At 47.5% G+C, this 20,202-nt stretch overlaps 7 protein-coding genes across 7 annotated transcripts; 4 read left to right on the plus strand and 3 right to left on the minus strand.

The window, feature by feature from the left end:
* Positions 1-540: 540 nt before the first annotated feature.
* On the plus strand, positions 541-2,366 carry FSUBG_758 (ubiquitin thiolesterase; the record flags this gene model as incomplete). The annotated part of the gene is made up of 5 exons (XM_036685899.1): positions 541-741; positions 779-826; positions 877-1,001; positions 1,561-1,883; positions 1,930-2,366. The coding sequence occupies 5 exons, from the start codon at positions 541-543 to the stop codon at positions 2,364-2,366; spliced, it is 1,134 nt and encodes a 377-aa protein (XP_036543774.1).
* A 655-nt stretch (positions 2,367-3,021) lies between these two features.
* Positions 3,022-5,564, plus strand: FSUBG_759 (WW domain protein; the record flags this gene model as incomplete). Its single annotated transcript, XM_036685910.1, has 8 exons — positions 3,022-4,139; positions 4,188-4,211; positions 4,304-4,435; positions 4,522-4,544; positions 4,597-4,911; positions 4,959-5,060; positions 5,107-5,328; positions 5,377-5,564. The coding sequence occupies 8 exons, from the start codon at positions 3,022-3,024 to the stop codon at positions 5,562-5,564; spliced, it is 2,124 nt and encodes a 707-aa protein (XP_036543775.1).
* Positions 5,565-5,880: 316 nt separating this feature from the next.
* On the minus strand, positions 5,881-7,549 carry FSUBG_760 (uncharacterized protein; the record flags this gene model as incomplete). The annotated part of the gene is made up of 2 exons (XM_036685922.1): positions 5,881-6,809; positions 6,874-7,549. 2 exons carry the CDS (start codon positions 7,547-7,549, stop codon positions 5,881-5,883), a joined length of 1,605 nt encoding a protein of 534 aa, XP_036543776.1.
* A 3,531-nt stretch (positions 7,550-11,080) lies between these two features.
* On the plus strand, positions 11,081-12,241 carry FSUBG_761 (uncharacterized protein; the record flags this gene model as incomplete). The annotated part of the gene is made up of 1 exon (XM_036685933.1): positions 11,081-12,241. The coding sequence occupies one exon, from the start codon at positions 11,081-11,083 to the stop codon at positions 12,239-12,241; it is 1,161 nt and encodes a 386-aa protein (XP_036543777.1).
* A 1,430-nt stretch (positions 12,242-13,671) lies between these two features.
* On the plus strand, positions 13,672-14,073 carry FSUBG_762 (uncharacterized protein; the record flags this gene model as incomplete). The annotated part of the gene is made up of 1 exon (XM_036685944.1): positions 13,672-14,073. One exon carries the CDS (start codon positions 13,672-13,674, stop codon positions 14,071-14,073), a length of 402 nt encoding a protein of 133 aa, XP_036543778.1.
* Positions 14,074-14,720: 647 nt separating this feature from the next.
* FSUBG_763 (phospholipid-translocating ATPase) lies at positions 14,721-15,701 on the minus strand (the record flags this gene model as incomplete). The annotated part of the gene is made up of 3 exons (XM_036685955.1): positions 14,721-14,835; positions 14,883-15,293; positions 15,340-15,701. The coding sequence occupies 3 exons, from the start codon at positions 15,699-15,701 to the stop codon at positions 14,721-14,723; spliced, it is 888 nt and encodes a 295-aa protein (XP_036543779.1).
* A 1,523-nt stretch (positions 15,702-17,224) lies between these two features.
* Positions 17,225-18,565, minus strand: FSUBG_764 (uncharacterized protein; the record flags this gene model as incomplete). Its single annotated transcript, XM_036685966.1, has 1 exon — positions 17,225-18,565. The coding sequence occupies one exon, from the start codon at positions 18,563-18,565 to the stop codon at positions 17,225-17,227; it is 1,341 nt and encodes a 446-aa protein (XP_036543780.1).
* Positions 18,566-20,202: the final 1,637 nt, after the last annotated feature.

Below are 20,202 nucleotides of genomic sequence, written 5' to 3' on the forward strand. Positions count from 1 at the left end.
GAAGATCATGGCCTACCACGCTCTTCTCGGGAAATACTTCCACATCAATTTCACGGCAGTTGCACTCAAGCTCTAGAGCTAGGACCTGAATTAATGATGCAATCGTCAAACAGCTTCAAATCCCCCTCGCTAAACCCAAAAGAGCAACCAAAGCCCCCACCGCGGGGTTGTTCGGCTGCGGGAGCGGGGCCTTTTTTCGCCGGGGTCGCAATCTCAGGCCGATCCAGGAGCAGACCATTTCAACATTTACACCTTGACTCTTTTCTGTGACTCAGATTTAAAAAAAAAACATCCGACACATCAGGTACGCGATATCCTTCCTATTTTGATCACACATTTATAACTCAATCACGTCTTACTGTGCGTTCCCTCTCTTCTATGTTTTCATGCGCGTCAATTGAATCCTCATTGAGCCTTTTCACCCGCTGCACTCTTCTCCGCCACTCGCATTCAACTTTTGCAATTCGATCGCAACATCAGAAGCAAACAGCTAATCCTTTTCGAAACCTCAGAATTGACAGCTTAAGAACCGTCGCCATCATGTCTGAATATCCCCACATTCTTCTTCGCGCTGAGGAGAAGCCTCTCGAGCACCGATCTTTCTCCCCCGCAGTTATCAAGACACTCGTCGATGCTGGGTACCCCATTTCCGTCGAGCGATCATCCACCGACCCCAAGTTCAGACGAATCTTTTCGGACGAAGAATATGAGGCTGCTGGTGCTCGTCTTGTCGACACGGGTGTCTGGCCCAACGCTGAGCCTGGGACAATCATCCTAGGCCAAAGAGATCCCCGAAGAGGACTTTGCTCTCAAGAATGACCACATCGTATGTCGAATCTCTGCCACGAGGGCGTGCTTTTTACTGACTCGACTTAGACATTTGCCCATTGTTACAAGAATCAAGGGGGCTGGGAGAAGGTTCTCGGTCGTTGGTCTCGAGGTGGTTCAGTCTTATATGACTTGGAGTTTCTTCACGATTCTGAGGGTCGCCGTGTTTCTGCGTAAGTTTTTTCTCCAACATAAAGCTTAAAATTTGGCAAATCTGCCCCTTTTGGGAAGATCTCGATGGCTGAAGACGTCGGTTTCGTGCCCACACCCCACCAACGTACTCAGAGCTTCGAGCTTCAACAGACAGGTTCTTATGACTAGGTCAGAAGCTCACCTTCCGAGAAGTGGTTTTATGATGGAGACTTCAAGCACGACTGGCTAAGCAGCATCTTCTGGAGATCTCGATCTGAACCTGGGGCTCGCAAGTGTTCTGCTGGTGTTTGATCGAGGTGGTATGAGCTATGCAAATGGGCTCTTACACCGTTCATCTTCCAAAGCCCATAGTTCACGGGGCTTCACTCCAGGTTCCTGCTATGAAGCCCAAAGCAGCATCCATGCCGCACCTCAAGCGAGGTTTGTTACGGCCTTTCAATTTGGATTCATGCAGTCGAATATAAAGTCTGACCAGTGTTGGGCTGGGTTGCACGCGGGTTTTGCAAGTGCTTCAACAACTGAACTCCGCAACGGAGTAAACTTCAGATCGTCTCTATCTCACTTGCTGACACTCTACAGTTTCGGATTCCACGCAGGATTTGCGGGAGCTGCGCTCGGAATCAAGACCCTTGCCCACCAGCTGCAGGACTCGTCCTCTAAGCTCCCTTCAGTCGAGACATTCACAGATGGCCGCGGATATTATCTGAACGAAGAGGCGCTCGTTTCCCAGATTCGCGAAGACCTCGCCAAGGCTGAGAAGGTTCTCGGACGTAAGCCCACTGCTCTCGTCCTTGGTGCTCTTGGACGATGTGGTAAGGGCGCCGTGGACCTTTTCCTCAAGGCTGGCATGCCTGATCAAAATATAACTCGCTGGGACTTGAACGAGACCAAGGACCGTGATGGTAAGTTCTATCCGTGCTTCTAGTGGTTGTAGCTAACCTTTTATAGGCCCTTATGAGGAGATCGCTAAGGCTGATGTCTTCCTCAACGCTATCTACCTTTCCAAGCCTATCCCTCCTTTCATCAACCAAGAACTCCTCGCCAAGCAAGGCCGCAACCTTGCTGTTGTCATCGATGTTTCTTGTGACACCACAAACCCTCACAATCCCATCCCCATCTACTCCATCAACACCACCTTCGAGGACCCCACCGTCCCCGTTGAGATCAAGGACGATCAGAACAACCTCCCCCTGTCCGTCATCAGCATCGACCACCTTCCTTCCATGCTTCCCCGCGAGGCTAGTGAGGCCTTTAGTGAGGGTCTGAAGGAGTCTCTGCTCACACTGAAGGATCGCAAGACTTCGCGGGTGTGGGCTGATGCTGAGAAGCTCTTCCATGAGAAGGTTGCTCTGTTGCCTGAGGAATTGAGAACTAAGAGCGTTTAAAAGTGCTATTTATGTCGTAGTTGAGTTGGCTACATAGACCGCAATAGAAGGCTAAAACAACAGCCTGATTGACATGTTTTGACATTTGCTTTGAGGGTGAACGTGAGTTGTGGTGCTGTTTGCTCGACAGACGATGTTTACGGATACAAGTCTACAGGGTAAGGCGACACAAGGGTTCTTCCAATAAGTCAACATCTGAATTGAATGTGAGTCGAGACATTAAACGAGCCAGGGATTGAACTCGACCATCTCATACAAGCCCCTTTAAAACCACTCTCACCCCTAAGTCGCGTCTCTCACCACAACCCTTGCAACCCAACAAGATGTGTATGCACTATCCGAAGTATACAATTACGAAGCTAAAAGTCGGACAACAGAAAATTGGATCCCCCCGCTCAATTCGAGAACCAAGCAAAACATGATTGGTCGATCTTTTGGTAGTGGTCCTGTAGCCAAATAATTCGAGTAAGGATACATACAACATGGGTACAAATTCGCCGGTGATTAAGTACATAGTTGATCATTTTCTGATCCATAAATTTAGCGCAGCGCTAACTTGACCGAGTTCGTTGAGTTTCTCATCAGATCAGTGGAGCTTCTGATAATCGTCATCTTCAACTTCCGTTTATTATATCGAAAGGGTCTAATAGCCACAATGGCTGCTTCGGACAAGAATGATACGGTTGTTGAGTCAATTGAGGGTGACGAGGCCTCCGAAGTGACTCATTCAGGGGCTGAAGCCGAATCAGCAGTTGCTCAACTGTCCGAAGGGCGTGAAGCTTCCAAGAAGATTGAGCAAGCCACGACAGAAGCTTCAAACCAAGTTCAACCTTTGCAGAGTTCTCAAACACCCCGGGGTTCGCAACCACAAGTTTCGCAGTCACCTCGAACGGCTGGAAGACCTCTAGCTCCAGCTCAGGTTCAACATGCTCAGATGGTTCAGCATCAGTCTCCTCGAGTTGCTCAGCCTCCGTATCCTCAGATGCCGCAATCTCCTTATTACCAGATGCCACAGTCTCCTCATCATAGGCCGCCATCTCCGCAAATGGCTCAGCATCCTCATATGGGATATGTCCATCCTTATCAGGCTCCGCATTCACCTTATATGGCTCAGTCGCCTCATCAGATGCCTCAGTCTCCGTATCAAATACCACAGAGTCCTCACCCCCATATGCCGCAGTCTCCGCATCCCCATATGCCACAAAGTCCTCATCCTCAGATCCCGCCATCCCCATACATGGCACACCCTCACTATGCTCCTCAACCGGGGGACGCCCCCCCTCAAAGTCCCCTTTTCACACCCCAAGGAACTCCCATCATGACACCTCAGCAATCTCCTCTATTTACACCACTAGCCACTCCTAGATTCACACCAACTCCAACCCCTGGACCTCAATCCGCCGCTCCAACACCAGCACCATCAGCTACTCCAGCTCCCTCGTCGGTTGCTTCGACACCCGCCCCATCCTCCGTAGCATCTACCCCAGCACCCGAATCTTCCTCCGGAGGCCAAGTGACATATGATATGGGACCTCCGCCCAAGAAGAAGAGAGGTCCGAAGCCGAAGCCTTTGTCAGAACGTAAAATGCTACGGACTACACCGATTGTGAGAAAGGAGGCTAGTTATTCGAAGAGAAAGAAAGAGGAGGTTATCATGTGGATGCTTCATACTCGCGTTGATCGGAGGGGAGAAATGGTGCCGCCTTCTACGACGGACGCGGAGAACCACTTTCAGATTCCGAGGAGTACTATTGCTGGGTGGAAGAAAGCCATGTAAGTGATACTGCGGATTGCGATGTGATGAAGCTGACAGTTTTACAGGTTGGGCCTTGGACCAATTCCGAAGTAATAACGCATGAACACGTAACGAACGCGGCCTAGAGATCAAAAGTTGAATAGACAATTAATAATTATATCTTGATTACCTCAGATTTAAGACCGCTTTTTGCTTGGAACCCTGTTCATTGTCTTGTCCGCTTACACAATCTGCCCAAAGTTGAAGCGAAGTCAACAATGTTTACGTCACCCATGTCCGATAACCCCGCCAAAACCTCCCTTAAGAACAACCCGTAAGCACCCAATACTTACAACCAATTCATCCAACTCATTCTCAATTCACACGCCAAAATGTCTTCGCTCGCAAAAACAATCGTAGCAACCGGTGTGTCATCCGGAATCGTAAGCCCCATCACGAAGCTGTGCAACAGAATAAGAACACTAACATCTACAGGGCTTCGAAGCAATCAAACAGCTCCTCAGCCAGAGCCAACCATACAGAGTCATCCTCGGCGCACGCAACACCAAAATGCACAGAAAGCTTACGATGAGCTCAAGTTCGACCGTGAATCTCATGGAGTCACTGTTCTTCCGCTGGAGCTGAATGACTTGAAGGGTGTCAAGTCGTTCGCTGAACAGACCCTTGATAAGATTGGGGGAGACAAGATTGACTACTTGTTGCTCAATGCGGGATTGGGAGGTGTCGGCGCTGAGGGCCCGGGACCGCATGGATCGAGGTGGTGTGAGCCATATGTCGTGAATCATCTCTGTGAGTTTGCCAAGTGAGGTCGGATGTGAGATACTGATGGACTGTAGCGCAGCATTACCTTGTGCATCTTCTGAGGGAGAAGTTGGTAGATTCCAAGTCGAGGATCGTATTTGTGTCATCAGGAGCTATCAGACGAGTCTCTGATCCAAGTCAGTCAACCGTTACGCCCAAGTCTCATGTTCTGACCTCTTACAGGTTTACTCGACACTGAACTCAAAGCCGGGTCTGGTGCCTCCGCCAGCACGACATACTGCAACACCAAATTCACCGGCCTTCTAGGCGCACAGTGGTGGCGTCGCCAACTCGCCGGTACCAACGACGTGGTCGCTGTTTCACCAGGTCTCATCCCTGGCACGGGTCTAGCGAACCGTATGGGCATCAAAGCTGACATGGCTGACGCAAAGCCGATCCCCGAGGGTTAGTCGTGTATCATTGTGTTGGGACGTGTAACTGATTGTGTGATAGGCGCACAAAGCGTTCTTGCGGCTATGACGCGAAGCGACTTTCCTGAGGATCGTGATCGGCTCTTCTTGACGAGCTGGGGTGAGTGGTGGGAGAAGAGTGTCATTGAAAAGTCGACGGATAAGGAGTTGCAGGGTAAGTGGTGTCCTAGCAAGGAGGAGATTGAGCGCGAAGCTGGCATCTCATCTTAGGAATCGAAGACTTGTGCAACTTTATCTAAAAGCTTAAGATCTTTATCCCAAGTGTGAAAGAACCAGTATGAGTTAAGGTGTATCTCAGGAAGCTCTTAGACCAGTTATCTCTGATGTGACCGAGAATCAATCGAAAACTTTTACCATAGCACCCGTCTTCTTATTTATATTTTATGTCTAATATTTTTCTTTTCCTTTTCTTTAGAGGGGAATATATAAATAATAACTTATTTTTCTGGGTTTATTTTATTTTTCTTTTCTATCATTTCCTTTTCTCAAAATTTCGCTTTCTCCATCAATCCTCATTCTATCTCCATCATCTACGAGGCATGCCTCTATCGTGATACCATCCCTTCTTCTTCCTCTTCTCCTCCTCCTTCTTCTTCTTCTCCTCCTCCTTCTCCTTCTTCTTCTTCTTTTCCGCCTTGTCCCTCGCTTCTTTGTCTTCTGCCATGATATGACAATACTTGGAGCAAATAACTTCCGCACATGAATGCGGTATATCCCTGCGGTCTTTGAAGAAATCTTTTCTGGCGGCGCTCTCCTTCAAACCATCATGCAGTTCGGTGTTGTTCATTGGCTCCCTGAATCTGATGAGCACTTTGCAAAGAAAACAGCCACCAATTCCTCTGGTCCCATGTTTCGTGACGAGGAATGGTCGGCTAATATGCTCGGAGCAGTCTCTGCGAGGCCCCATCTCCCACAAGCTAAGTGCTTGAAGCTTTTGAGGAGCAGGAGGCTCTCTCTCATCGAACCTATTGATGGCACGAGCAGCCAAATAGGCTCGGCCCTTCATTTGGATCACATCTTGCTCGGTTTTGATCTTCAATTTCTTATTCAAGGCGGTCTCGACCTTGTAGGATGCAAGTTCTTCCTTGCTAACCTCGATTCCCTTATCGGCCTCGTCAATCTTAGAAAGGGATTCTAAATCCTTGGACCAAGCCTCCATGTCGTTATTGCCAACGTGAAGGTTACGTCCTTCCAATCGGTGTTCGTTATACGGAGGTAAAGAGCTTATGCGTTCTCGCGTAGTCCCAATTGTGGTCGAGTCGTGGAGGATGTGGCGTTTACCATCTTTCCAACATATACCTATACAGATACTGTAGACCATTGGGACATTATCATCGAGCTCGTTTATCCCTTTTTTCTTGGTGTGCGGCGTCAATTTAAGCCTTTTGGTTGCCGATGGACTGAAGTTGAAACCGGCTTCTTCGTGCGAAGGTTCAATGTCCTTCGCTATGGCGTCTGCTCATTAGTTAGCGGATGTAAGTGTATACAACAGTTTTGCACGAGATTGTGACAAACTTACTCAGGAGTTGTTCAATTCTTTCCATGGTGTTCTTAGGGTTTTCCAATTCTTGGCGCCTCTTCTTGGTGTTCAAGACACACCACAAGCGGATGCAGCGAAGATCGACGGTCGGAACTTTGGTAGGGACAATGGGCAGCTTCTCTTTCTTAGCCTCATCAGTACGCTTCTTGCTCTCATCCTCATCCTTATCCTTTTTAGTTGGGACACCGCCATCCTTTTCCCAAACAGGTTCGGTAAGATCTTCGATAATAAATCGCAATTTGTTTACGTTGCGACGGATCGCATCTGCCAGATCCTGCAAAGTGTTTGTTGTGTTCGGTAACAAGGGGTTGCTAGAGTCAAGCCAGGCTTCAGCCTGTCGGTAATCCAGTAACTGCTCGAACTGGTTGACCACATTCGTGGCCAAGGAAGTTGTATGCAACAACATTGACAGAAAGTCTTTGCATCCAAACGGTTTCCAGCAATCAGTCATATCAGTCCAGCACTCCGTCTTTTGGAAAGCAACTGCTTCAATCTGAGCTTGAATGAGTTGACGGAGAACGGTAGCCATGGCTTTTGTGAGATAGTTACAACCAGCAACAGTGACAGGTTCTGCTGGTATGTCAATAACAGGCCATTGAGCCTCGAAGTACCGTCCCTCTACCGTAGGTACTTTATAGTCGGACTTTTCAGCCATGACTGCTTGAAGATACCAGTATCAGCCCCCTGTGGATGATAAATAAAACTTGTAGAAGATATACTAAACTTACCGAAGTATTTTCTTCACTTAGGATAATGATCCTAAGCTTAGAAGTACGGTGTCCGGTGGTCTATGTCAATGGAAGTCAATGATTAGGTTCAATCTGCAAAAGGACTGCTGTGCATGACTTACAATAACTGAGGTAGATCAAAATTGACTTGACTTGGAGCTAGGTAGAAGAAGTTGTCGAGATCAGATTCTTGGCATTTGCATCAAATAATAGAAGGTGGCATGGCGTACCTAGTCTTTATACGACCGGGGGTAATCTTGATGTTGTGACTAGGTACTAGGTATGATCTGCTGAGCAGTTTCTCTCGGTTATTTGGGCGTCTGGATCAGCAAAGGCCTCACTTGTTCCTTCGCTTGCTAGCTCTTGCCCGGTACAATTAGCACCTGTGGCTGTCGCTTGCTCAGTATGATGATCACCTATGCTTGTCGCTTGATCCTTTATTTCACTTGACGATGGTTGCTGTGAATATAATTAGCCCCTTGTACCTAGATGATAGGAATCAGTAACATTGTTTGTGTGGTAGCCACACTGCATTTCCATTACCATCAGTCCATCCTCAAGAGGTTGTATACCTACCGAATCGGGAGAGGGGGGGGTTTGGGACAGGGACTTCCCAAACAACCTTGCATGCTCCTGCTGAGGACGGGAAGCAAGAAATGTTAAGGATATTGCTTTCAGGAGACCTATTAATTAAGTTAAAGCAGGCTGGTTTGGCCTCTCCTGCAGAGGCAGTAACCGTGTCTCAATAGCGATTAGGAAGACACAAACTGCCTTATATTCTGCTTGTGTAGGAATCCATCTCGGCCTCGATAACAGTCTTAGTTTTGCAATAAAGTTGTCAATCTTCCATTGGGACTCCAGTTTCCCAACAGATGGTGCGTTTCTGAGAACTGCTAAAAGCTTTGTTTTGTGAGCGTTACAGTGCAGATGTTGCGATATCACAGACTCAAGTGACAAATTTAGCAAACGAATAATCGGTGAGCGACAAGTAGCGAAGCCATGCTCGCTATTCTCGGATGTAATGCGTATCACAGCCGTTACTGTCAGACTTCTGCGGGATTATCATCAGGAAAGCCTAATTGGAGAGAATTGCGAGGCTTGAAGAGTGAGATACTCCCTTTCTCATTCTACCAAGAGGGCTTTCCCACTGACACAACGAGACATTCAACAACAACTATATCTAAATTGGCCATTATACTGAACGCAAGTATTGCGAAAGTATTCAGAGAATGAACTGAAACGGATTCTCTCGGGTGTGTTGAATGGACAGATCATTAACCAAGCTCCCTCACTGCTAGAACTCCTGTTGATAGAAAATCTCAATGGCCAAGAGGTTTGACAACAGGAGCAAGCATAACGAGCTTCCGTGAGTCATGTTAGCCCAATGGAAACCTGGAAAGATTGTGTTTCCATGCGCCCGTGGATAGTGATCAATCAATGATATAACTTTTCCGAAGTTTGGGTAGTTCCAGTTGTGCTAAGTGTTTCATAGGCTACAGACGCGAGGTAACAAAGTTCTGTGGCACCAATACTCACATGGAATCTGGTGTCATACCATTTAAATGGTCACACACCGCATGTGGGAAATGCATTGTCTTCCCCGAGCCGGTTTCAGCGGTAAGGCACGTGGGATAGTGTTGTAATTGATTAAGCATACCACACTGCAGAGTATCACGGCTTGTCACATCAAGGCGGGCCGTTGCCTCATTACACGACCGCACGGAGATTTACTACTTGACTGGTAGGTTGCCGCATCTCAAAGGGGATATTTTACCCTTCGGTATAACGTGGAGGAATGTGCTGGACATGGCCAACCCCTCCAAACATACATAGCAACTCCATGATTTCCAGCTCGCTTAATGATGCCATTAAAGTCTCTGATGGTTAAAAATATCCAGACTCTGCGTCAATGCCATGCCAAATTTGCCGCCACAAACTTGGCGGGACTGTTTGTGGTACCAGGTTCAACGCTTCATGCAGTCAGTACATTCTGCAGTATTCTAAGCGCCTAAATTTTTGATAGCGTGAAACTTTACTGCCGATATCGGTGAATACAGCCCGTGAGAAGATCGGATCATGATGAGTGAGACGGATCATGGCTCAGGGGGCAGGTGGAAGAGATAGCTGGCCAGTGTAAAGATTATTAGAACATCTTGAATAGCAGAAATTAGCTCCATCTTCTATGCAAGGAGCTAGTTCCCTTATAACTTCTGGAGCATACAGTAAGCGGGTTATACCAATATATTATATTGATAGCAGAAGTAAATCTGGTTAACCTTTATGTCACAAGTCAGCCCGCCAGCAAGATCTCACTGTCGTTTCTGGAGAGATAGATGATATCGACAGTCCTTTCTCGGGCGGCTTTCCATGGCTCAAGCATGCAGAGATCAACAACAGTACGACAATTTTCTGTTGATCCAGTCTCTCGCAAAAATGCCAAGGCTGAGGTTTCAACGGGAAAGCCTAGCTCATGGAGGACTGCGAGACACAATCACGCTGCTTCAGAAAATGAACTCACTGGTGTGGTCGTCGCTTATATCAGTGGTCTGGCGGTAATGGAAATTCGGAGGGAATAATCGTCACAAATATTGCCAGGATTTGCGCATCGTTTCTTGAGTTAGCATCGTGGATGTTATCATGCTAAGAGGCTAGCTGTAGGATTGCAGACCTAAATTTCTAGCTACAGCTAAATATAGAGTTATAACTTGAGAAAAGTGTAAAATAAATACCTGTCTTGTTCTTCTTTAAACCTTCATTACCTTTGAAAGTATCCCAGTAAGAAAGCTTTTGTAAGGATCATATACTCATATCGCGTAGCGTCATTTCTCAAAAGTGAGGCTTTTCACAGATCAAGAGGCCAAAGTACCGGAACTCGGCAAGTAAATGGCCGACTAGCCCCAGGAGAAGGTCTTTGTGCAGGGATTGTTTTCTTGTAACAAAACCTTTGTGCAAGTGTTCGTTCGAACTCATAGATGACAGTGGAAGCCTCGCTCGCACACTGCTCAGTTCAGCCCTCCCCAAAGGACAGAGACACTGCCCGACAGCTGATATAAAGGGGGCTTGTGAAGAATAGACACTGACTCCAGCCATCGTTTCATGGTGAATGTGCTTACTAAGTTCTGCAACTCCTAGGTAGGTAGTGAGTGTTGCCTGAGCTCCCACCTAGCCGAAGATTTGACACTGGATGAGGGTGCCAGTGGTTTTTATTAAACTTGTGAACATCACTGATTCTCAGACATCAGACCCTACATATCTATCTATTCTTTTTGACTCTCAACTCTCTTCTCTCTCTCCTTTTCCTCTTCCCCTCCCCTCACAGATCGCAGTTGTCTTGGTGTACACAAGCCTAAGCTACCTTGCCTATCCTTCTCCTTTGGTCGACGCTGATCTTCTTTGCTCAGATATAACACTCACTCACCCAGTCACTTTTGCCCGTTACATCAGCGAACTCGGCCACAATGCCGAAACCAGACACCGATGAGATGATCCAGGCTCGCTGGGGAAGCAAGCAGTGGGGCTTCTACAACTGGGAATGCGACAACGCCCGGGCGATCGAAGACACAATGAAGCCCGGTTCTGACTATAATGCTCTCAGCAAATTTATCTCTGCGGCGTGGCCTAACGAAAAGGATCATAAAGAGTATAAAGCCTGGTCTCGCGAGTGGAATGGCCGCGTTATGCGCAGAATGCTATACCAATGGTCAGCCAAAGACTTCATCGACACAGTCATCGCGACCAACTTCCTCGAGGCCGCAGTCTCTCAGCTACATGACCTTTGGTGGGCTATGGATACGTGCAACTTATCTTCGGTTCCCATCGGACATGCCAAGTTCGGAGCTGTCGAGTCCTACTACGCCTTCGAACCTGCACACAGATTCCTTGAGCCTGACTTTAAACAGTCTGGACCATCCATCTTGGGCACAGATATTCTTTCCATGACCGTAAAGTTCGGCAAAGCACGCACTCTCTCGGTCTCCAGTGGCTCTCCGGAAACCACTCACAGCGGCCCAAAGATGTCCTCCAATCTCTCAAAGCCTGAGAAGCCCAACCCCCGTCCGCGTGCTTTGACTGGCCCCGAACAGCAGCCAAACCCCGTAGAGCTAGCTCGCAATGAGATTGACCCCAATCATTTCGTCTTCGCTCAGATCGGTCTACTCTACGTCTACGGAAAGGACTATGATCATGCCAAAGGCTGCAGTATTGATGTCTTGAAGGAAGGACCATGGTGGCAAAACGGCCTGGTCGTAGTGGTTCGACTCGACAAGAAAGGCAATCAGGGAGCGGTCTATGTCATTTGGCATGCAAACAGCATCATCGAAGAAGATGAAGCAGACGATGATGACGATGATGACTATGATGACTATGATGACGGAGAGGAACTTGCACCCGAGGCCAAAGATCATGTTCCTGGACGACTTCACCCTCGTTGCAATGAAGACTTTTCACTCGCCAAGATTGCAAACAGTGTCCATGAGCTGGGGCAGTTTGACAAAGAATTCCACTTTCTTCCCATCACCAAAACCACCAGCGTGATCCATCACGCACAGTTCTTGGAGCACGATGAACAATGGATTACCATTGAGCCTGCTCTTGCTCTGCCTGTTGAGGTCAACAAATGAAGAGGGGATTGATGGAAAGATTCATGGGCTTGGGTTGCTAGGAGGATGTTGGTTGGTGGACAGATGGATGATTTGGTTTTGTTTCTTGTCCTTGCAGTAACCCACGGTAGAGTCGATGTGGTACAGACCATGATAGTAAATCCTTGTTGCCCCGGGTTTCTCGTTTTCCACGCCGCTGAATAGTGAATGACAAGTAGCTTGATGTTTCCTGTTTGTAACTGCTCTGCATCTGTAAAGCATTGAGTCTGAGAGCTCCTTTGTGATGAAGAACAATGAGCTCACCTACTAATTCTGTATCGACGTGGAAGTCTGGCGCATGAGTTGCATGAAATGGGAGTGATCAAAGTGCACTCTAGCTTCCCGCATGTAAACTAGGACAAGAGATGACATTGCGAAGATGCTCCCAGGTCACAGCCAGTGAGTAGAGAATATCTATCACCGTAGATTTTCTGTCGAACAATAGAAACGTTAGTTATTAGTTATTCGAACTCAGAGAGAACGAATATTTGCCTTTTACTACTAAATACAGCCTCATACACATCTGCACCTCTGTAAAAACCTGATCCCTAGTCGCAAACGACATCCAAAGGTGCTTATGGACTTTCGATACAAGAACCTGCTCTGACCCCGAGTGCTACCAATACCAGATCTGATAGCTTGACTGTGTGTATTCTATAGAGAAATAACTACAACAATTTTTACTTAGCCCTTGGTACTTGAAGGTGCTGAGTACTAGAAGCCCAGTCTTGATAGCTCAAATGGGTAGTCCAGGAGTGGAACAATGGATCTGTCGACAAGGACTTTATTAAGGCCAAGGTAACGCGAGCGCCGCCCTCTTACAGGACTCAACTCGCCAGTATGATCGATTTTGTATCCCGATGTTTCGATACAATATTACTTAAGTGTTGCCAGGAAATATGAAGTATTCATTGAGTTCACATTGCGGCTGTTTGTGCCTCGTACCAACTCATCTTGCCTGGACAATGAACACTCCCTCCTTTCATCCTCGACACTGACCATACACTTGCACACTCGGCGTCAAGAGATCAATGGCAATGTTCTATCCCTTCTTCTGCCACTGGCGGCTGTGGGCTATGAACCACACTGCCCGGCACAGTGGCAGCCGAACCATGGTCCAGGCATGGCCAACCAATAGACTCGTCCAGCGAACTAAGGTCAGAATGGAGGTTACTCACTGTGAATCATTGCTGAACACCTGTGACTGTTAGGATCGATTTCAGGCAAAGTGACCATTTCCTACAGCTATAAAGCTACGAGCTTCTCCCTCGACCCTAAACCTTTCATCCTCACTCTTCAACCTTTTCACACTTGACATCGCATCACAACAACTTCCCCCAACTACAACAACTCAACAACAAACACTACCCTACCTAACTCGACCATCTCTTCCATCAGAGACAATCATCATCATGAAGCTCATCGCTTTCCGTAAGTTCAACACCCTCCCCAACACCATGACCTCTCTGACCATGGCAGCCCTCTTCCTTCTTGGCCTCGTCAACGCTGGAGTTGTCCGCACTCCCGCTGAGGCTGCCACCCTCACCACCGAGGCTACTATTCCCGTCGAAGCTGCTACCCTCACCACTGAGACCACCACTCCTGTTGAGGCCGCCACTCCCCTTGCCACTCCCGATGCCTTCGTCGCCAAGGGTGAGAAGATGGCCTCTTGCAACATCCAGTGCGCCTTCTGGTACCAGAAGTGCTACTACCGCCCTTGGGGCTACACTTGTGATGACAACGGTCTCTTCCGTCGCCGTGGATGGAACCCTGACTGTGAGAAGAACTGCTGGTGCAACTGCGATTCCAAGTAATCGTGACAAGATCACTGGGGATGAATCTGAATCGGAATGATCAACGGATCTGAACGAGGGTTCATGGAGACGAAAGGAAGGTAGATTGTGATTGACTCGATGTAACCCTGTCTATGGGCTCGAGGTTGATGTTTTGTTTTGATACTCAGTCGCTCTGTTGAGCTGCAATTTTGATCAGAGGTGGCTTAGGCCTGCTAGCTAGAGAAATGTGAACTCCTTTCGTCTAAAACTTGATACCAAACTGTAAGATGTGACTTGTGACTTGTGACTGTAACTGTTGTTGTGATTTAAACGACCCAGTCTTGAAGCGAGCACTGGCGCTGAACTCCACTTATCCTAGCCAAAACGTAGCACCAACAAATAGAAGGTAGGCAAGGCCTGTAACAGAAGCTGCAAAAGAAAAGCTCTCTGGAACCGTGGTGAACTAGCATTATCGAACGTGGCCAGTGTTCACAACGGATCTTTGTTCTGGTCCATTCAACAGGGCATGAAATGACGAATCACTTGTTCAACATATATGGATCTTTATCCGATTGTTCTTGCATTTCTTTATCCAATAGTTCTTTCTATTCTAATCTTTCTCAAAGAAATTGTAGGTATCCTCTTGGTATCGGCATTGCCAAAGATCAAGTACTTTTCGTTCGACGTCACTTCTCGGCATCAGCATCGCTCTGCGAGGTACCCGGCACCGTCGTCATTGCATCTTTGAAGACTGGACCAGGATGACTGATGCACAAGAAGAATACCGCAATGACGACAAGCCTGAACACAGTCAATATAGATCAATAACAAAGATACTCGCAACTTACACTCCCTCAAGGCCAATGAACAAGCCCTCATTAGTGATGAGATCCGAATTTTGATATCCCTTGCTCAATTCGTAGCATCGGAATGCGCATCGCGCAAGAATGAGAATGACTGCGGCGCTCAAGAATCCAAAGAAGATCCTCATTCGTCTCCCCATGGCACTGGCATTCCCGCTGCGGAAGTATCGCCAGAGATAGTCGCCGAGAAGAGCGCAGAAGAGAACGAGGATGACGACTTGGAGGGACAGACCAGCTAAGGCGATGTCGATACCAGTTTGGCTGGAGCCCTGACTGACGGTTGACAGAGCGCCGCCTGCGGCTTGGAGGACGAGACAGACGACATCGGCAGGGATGAAGATCCACCAGACAAGTTCTGGTCGGAAGCGGGAGACTTCTGGTGCAAAGTATTTGATACTGTGTTGTCAGTCAAGTCATGGCCGGCTGGGATGAGGGGCCTTACGTCTTGGAAAGCGTCACGTAAATAGCAGCTGTGTAGAAGACAGGGCCACTCGTGATAAACACAATCTGGACCATGAATCCACCAAAGTTAAAGGGATTGTTGTACATAATAATCCTTCCAATGTATCCAATAATCTCAAACAGACATCCAATCATCATGAAGCTCATATAGAACCACTGCTTCCACTTGATGCCTAAGACGAGATGTGTCCCCATGGCGATGGCGTAGAGGACGATGAAGGTGATGTTCGCAGCAAGCGAAGGGCGGTATCGGTAGACGCTCCATTCTACGGGACAGAGAGCGAGAGTGCAGTTGGCGTCGGGGCCAAAGACGATCAGGTTGTCTGGCAATACCCGCGACATGATGACTGTTTTCCTAGTTGGTGTTGAGAGTGAGAAGTTGAGGTGAGGGGAGGTGAGGGGTGAAGAGAAGAGATAAGGTTAGTGGAAGTCGACCAGGAGCGGAATAGCCTTTTAGAGTCGGAGGATTGTTTTGCTTTATACATCTCACTTCAGCCATTTAACCTTGTACGTCAGCAGTCAAATCAACTCAAACTGTCTCAACGCCGCGTGTAATACCACCCTCGAATGACTGTCCATATCCATCACCACGCCAAGCTCAGCGCTTCAGCCCTGCGACAGGCGAATCCGAGCTCTCGACCAATCAGAACCCCCAAGTGCTATCGGATCCAGTAAATTGAGTCTCGGAAGCTAGAATAGCACCCCTGTAACACTAAACCCTCTAGGGGAACGCTTTCGAGCTGTCTAAGTCGTTTTTGGGAAGGCCTTTCGAGGTGGGATGGTTGGTACGTCAGTTTGATGACGGCTTGATGTTGTGTTGTGCCTGAAGGAATGCGAGTGCGAAGAAATTTTAGGTTTGATAACGGTTGTTTGGCTTGTATGAATCATCATCTTGATTGAGAATATTCTGGTAAATAGCCTCTTTGAGGTCAAAACTGGTGATGCGTGCGCGTATGACATGACCGGCCACCAACAAAATGTCCAACGCTTCTTCATGCAACGGTGAGCACGTTTTATGGTGCGTAATACGGCAGTGCTTTGTCTATCAGGACATCTACCGTAGTCATGTGCATATCTTGAGTGGATGCTATCCACAATCCCCAACTCCCATTACTCGTACATCAAAGAATCCTCATTGGCATTGGTCTCGGTCCCGAAAACAACGCTCCCCGGCCGATAATTAACAATTTACGGTTTCATGAATGTAGTATTAGCCAAGATCTTTCTTACTTTTACCATTTCCCCATATGGGGTTGTCGTCATCTGTAGACGAATTCCCATATTTTAAGCGTAATCTGTTGAAGGATCAGCCCGGTTCGAAGTTATCCCGCTTGGCACTTTTGGCCCCCGGGCTTGGTTGACAACGAGGTGTGGCGCATGTCACCTTTGAGATTTGACGCTACTTGTTATGGGTGCATAATCTCTAAAGCTTTAGCTTTCCCACTGGTATATTTTTGAGGATACTACTATAAAATATAAAAGAAAACTCGAGGGATATTCTTGTTGTATCATTCACAAATAGCCATTCTGTATTTAGCTATAGTTAGACGTTGATATCTATAACCTGCCAGTTGGCTTATTAGCATGATTCATCCAAGCTCTACCGTGTAAATCTTACAGACCCGCCTAGCAGCTTATTTGGGATCTCGTCGAGACTATAAACACACATAATTCCAGTTCAGAGTCAGAAATAAACTATCACTTTATTTCAGTTCCTATCTAGAGGTCTCTATCCTATGTCAGACGCAGGATATAAACACAAAACTAGAGTATTCACCTTTCCACGAATATCATCAACAGCCGTATCTAGACATTTTCCAGCATCTTACACACATGATTCTTTTGCCCATCAATCTCCATATGCCTCAGATGTCAATCTCATCTGGCTCACGTACAGGCGTGAGTGTAGGTCCATCGAGCTCGAAAATCCAAATCTTTGCATTGACGATCTGGGGCTCGTTAGACGGGACAATCTTAAACTCAAACTCGCGCTCGTAGGATCCCAGCTCCTGGATGCTGTCGGCTATCTTGGCAATCCAGAAAGAAGAATCGCTCTTCGGGTGAGGATGCCCGGGTTTGTAGTGCTTGAGCATGAATCCTCGCTTGTTGGTGCTCTTTTTGTTCCCTTCCTGCTTCCAGATTTCAATAAGGTCATCCTCAATCTTCTCCAGTTGAGGTACCGCGTTGGGATGTCGGAGCGCGTAGACTTTACCAGGCTCGCCTTTGGGACTGAGTCGAACGACCACTGCAAAACCATTCGGGTTCCATTCTCCCCGTTTGTCGTCATTAGGATTGCCCTGACGAGCCTTTTTCCAGTCCCCAGTAAAGGTCCAGAGCATTCCTAACTGAGCGAAGACGAAATCCTGGGGACCAGACTCGCGAGTTGCGCGGATATTTGCGTGCATTCTTTCCGTTGTAGATGGGATTGCCGCCATGAGGTGGCCTCCTTTTCTGTGGATAGCATTGAACACAGACGAGGGGCCATTGCTGAAGCCCAAGCGTACGCCCAACAGTGTCTGGAGATCGGCATTGGACGCAGCAGAGTCAGGCGAGTTCTCTCGGGTGATGTCAGAGTTATCTACCCAGGCAGAAGAGTGCGACTGACTGCTAGTGGGGCTCGGAAACGTCTGTGAAAGCTCCGTGCTTGCAGACGAGTTTGAATCACTCTCGGTGTCGAATGAGTGAACCGAAGATCCAGGAGACAGAGGAGGGGAGTGCGGAACATGAATGTTCAAGGCGAGTATCATGTTTCCTAAGACATCGGAACCAGAGTCAGGGTACGTTGGCTCGAGTAAGTCGTTCATGGGCGTGAAAGCATAACCGCTGAACACACGTCCAAAGTTTGTCTCTCCAATGGCCACAAAAGGCGTCGGGTAGTCAAGGATGTTGCGATAAAGTCTGTCGACTTTGCCCATATCCAGAAAGTTGACTTGAGAGATCATCTCAATGTAGTCCTCAGTGTTCATGACATAGTTATTTCTGGCGAACCTACGTCCGTTCCAGACGTATACCCATTCAAAGTATTTTCGTCGGTCGTCAGGGTCTGGCCATGCCTGTCTGATGAGCTTGCGAAGGGCATCCCATTCAGCATCACGACTTTGGGTGTTGAGAATATTTTCATGATTCTTCTCGCCCCAATCGTGGAACTTCCATTCTTGAGGGGACCAGCTGGCCATGATCTCCTCGTCGGTTTTGGAGACCGGCATCGCGGCTGACTGTTGTGATATGACGGACGATGTTGAGTGAGAATTGAGGGCTGGGTGTATCTGGGGAGGTGAGGTGTATTGTAGACAACTTCAAAGTTCTTATGCTTCAGTCAAAGGCGGTGCGGCTCCGTGAGAGGTAAGGTTGGCAATATGGTTCAGATTACTCTGTGTCGGCTCATGTGTAAAGACAGTTCACTCTTTTTCAGCAAAAGAATGGAGTCAAAATCTTGCAAGTGGAAGAAAGAAAGAACATAAAAGCCGAGAACCAAGTGTTGTTATGTAGGAGATGGTGATGTGAGGAAGAGAAGAGAGGATAGTTGCGGTGTTGAGGAAAGGTTAGGAATAACGTAGCAGCGAGGTGGGATGCCACTGCGAGTACAAGCCCGAGCTTTGCGTAACGCTTCCGCAAAAGTTTGGGAATGTACTTGGACCCAGAGCCTCGCCAAGGTACCTTGCCAGTGGCTCATCGCCGTCTGATCGAAACCGGTAGATGATGCACTAGAATAGGAATTGCAAGGCAGTGACAGAGACTATGATACCCCTAAGAGCAAATTATGAAGCACTCTGTTATTCCCTTTCTGTTCAAGCCTCTGCTATCATCTCTTCCATGATTGTGACTCTTTGTTGGCGCGCTGCTGTTCTAGTCCTTACAGTATGAACATGACCACAGCATATTCTCGCCGATATGTTCCCATGAACTAAAGCAGGAAGAGCTCATATAACTTTAGACCATATTAGACTAGTAGGAGTAAAGATCCACAAATTTTAGGATGAGTTTAGAGTAGACTTGTCCAAGATTAGGACCAGGCGAGCCTGAATAAGAACATGTGCATCTATCCTACTGAACAGAGATTGGTGTTTTTTACTCTTCTCTTTAATTCAGCTTCTAGTGTTCACTTACATGTCTATGCTGAGGTCGGTTGCTCAAATACTTGGCGCTGTCTTTTGATCACGGATATACCATAGCTGCACTTCGTACTGTCCCATCATCTTATGACCGTCTCAAATCACAAACGGAGAGAGACTCGCCAAAGCCATCTCAACTTCCAGACTGAGTTTTGAGTCCGCATCACTGAGTTACCTGTATATCAGCCAGTGTCAAGCTGCAGTTGCACTAAGTTCCTTTAGTTGGTAGCGGTGGTCACAGATCCAACACACTAGCCCTTGTGGACAGGTCTCACATGAAGGTGACCGAGAACATCGCCCCTACCTATTCATACATTCCGTACCTTGACTCATTCTTCAACAGTGTTCCAACGTCACCACCATCATTCTTTACAACTATCAACAACTCACAACCAATATATTATTACCACAAAATTCCACCCATGAACCACATAGATACATGGCCTTCGGCTATCTAAATCAGCGACAATATGTCCAGCGAGAAGAAACAAGGCCAGCGAAGGAGATCTCGGGCTTCAGCTAGACATTTCCTTACTGGAATAACGACACACCGGTCCTTTCAGTGATGTAGAAATAATGGTTTTGGATTATTATGAGGCTAAACTTCTAAGAACTTATGATGAGTTTAGACTAGACTTGTCCAAGATTGTGTATGGTCTGCCAAGACTCAAGGACAAGAGCAGCATACTAAGAAGTTACTACAGTGTCTGAGGCTGAGGCTGAGGATTTCA

This window comes from Fusarium subglutinans (assembly GCF_013396075.1).
Source record: "Fusarium subglutinans strain NRRL 66333 chromosome Unknown NRRL66333_c0000003, whole genome shotgun sequence".
Classification (NCBI taxonomy): domain Eukaryota; kingdom Fungi; phylum Ascomycota; class Sordariomycetes; order Hypocreales; family Nectriaceae; genus Fusarium; species Fusarium subglutinans.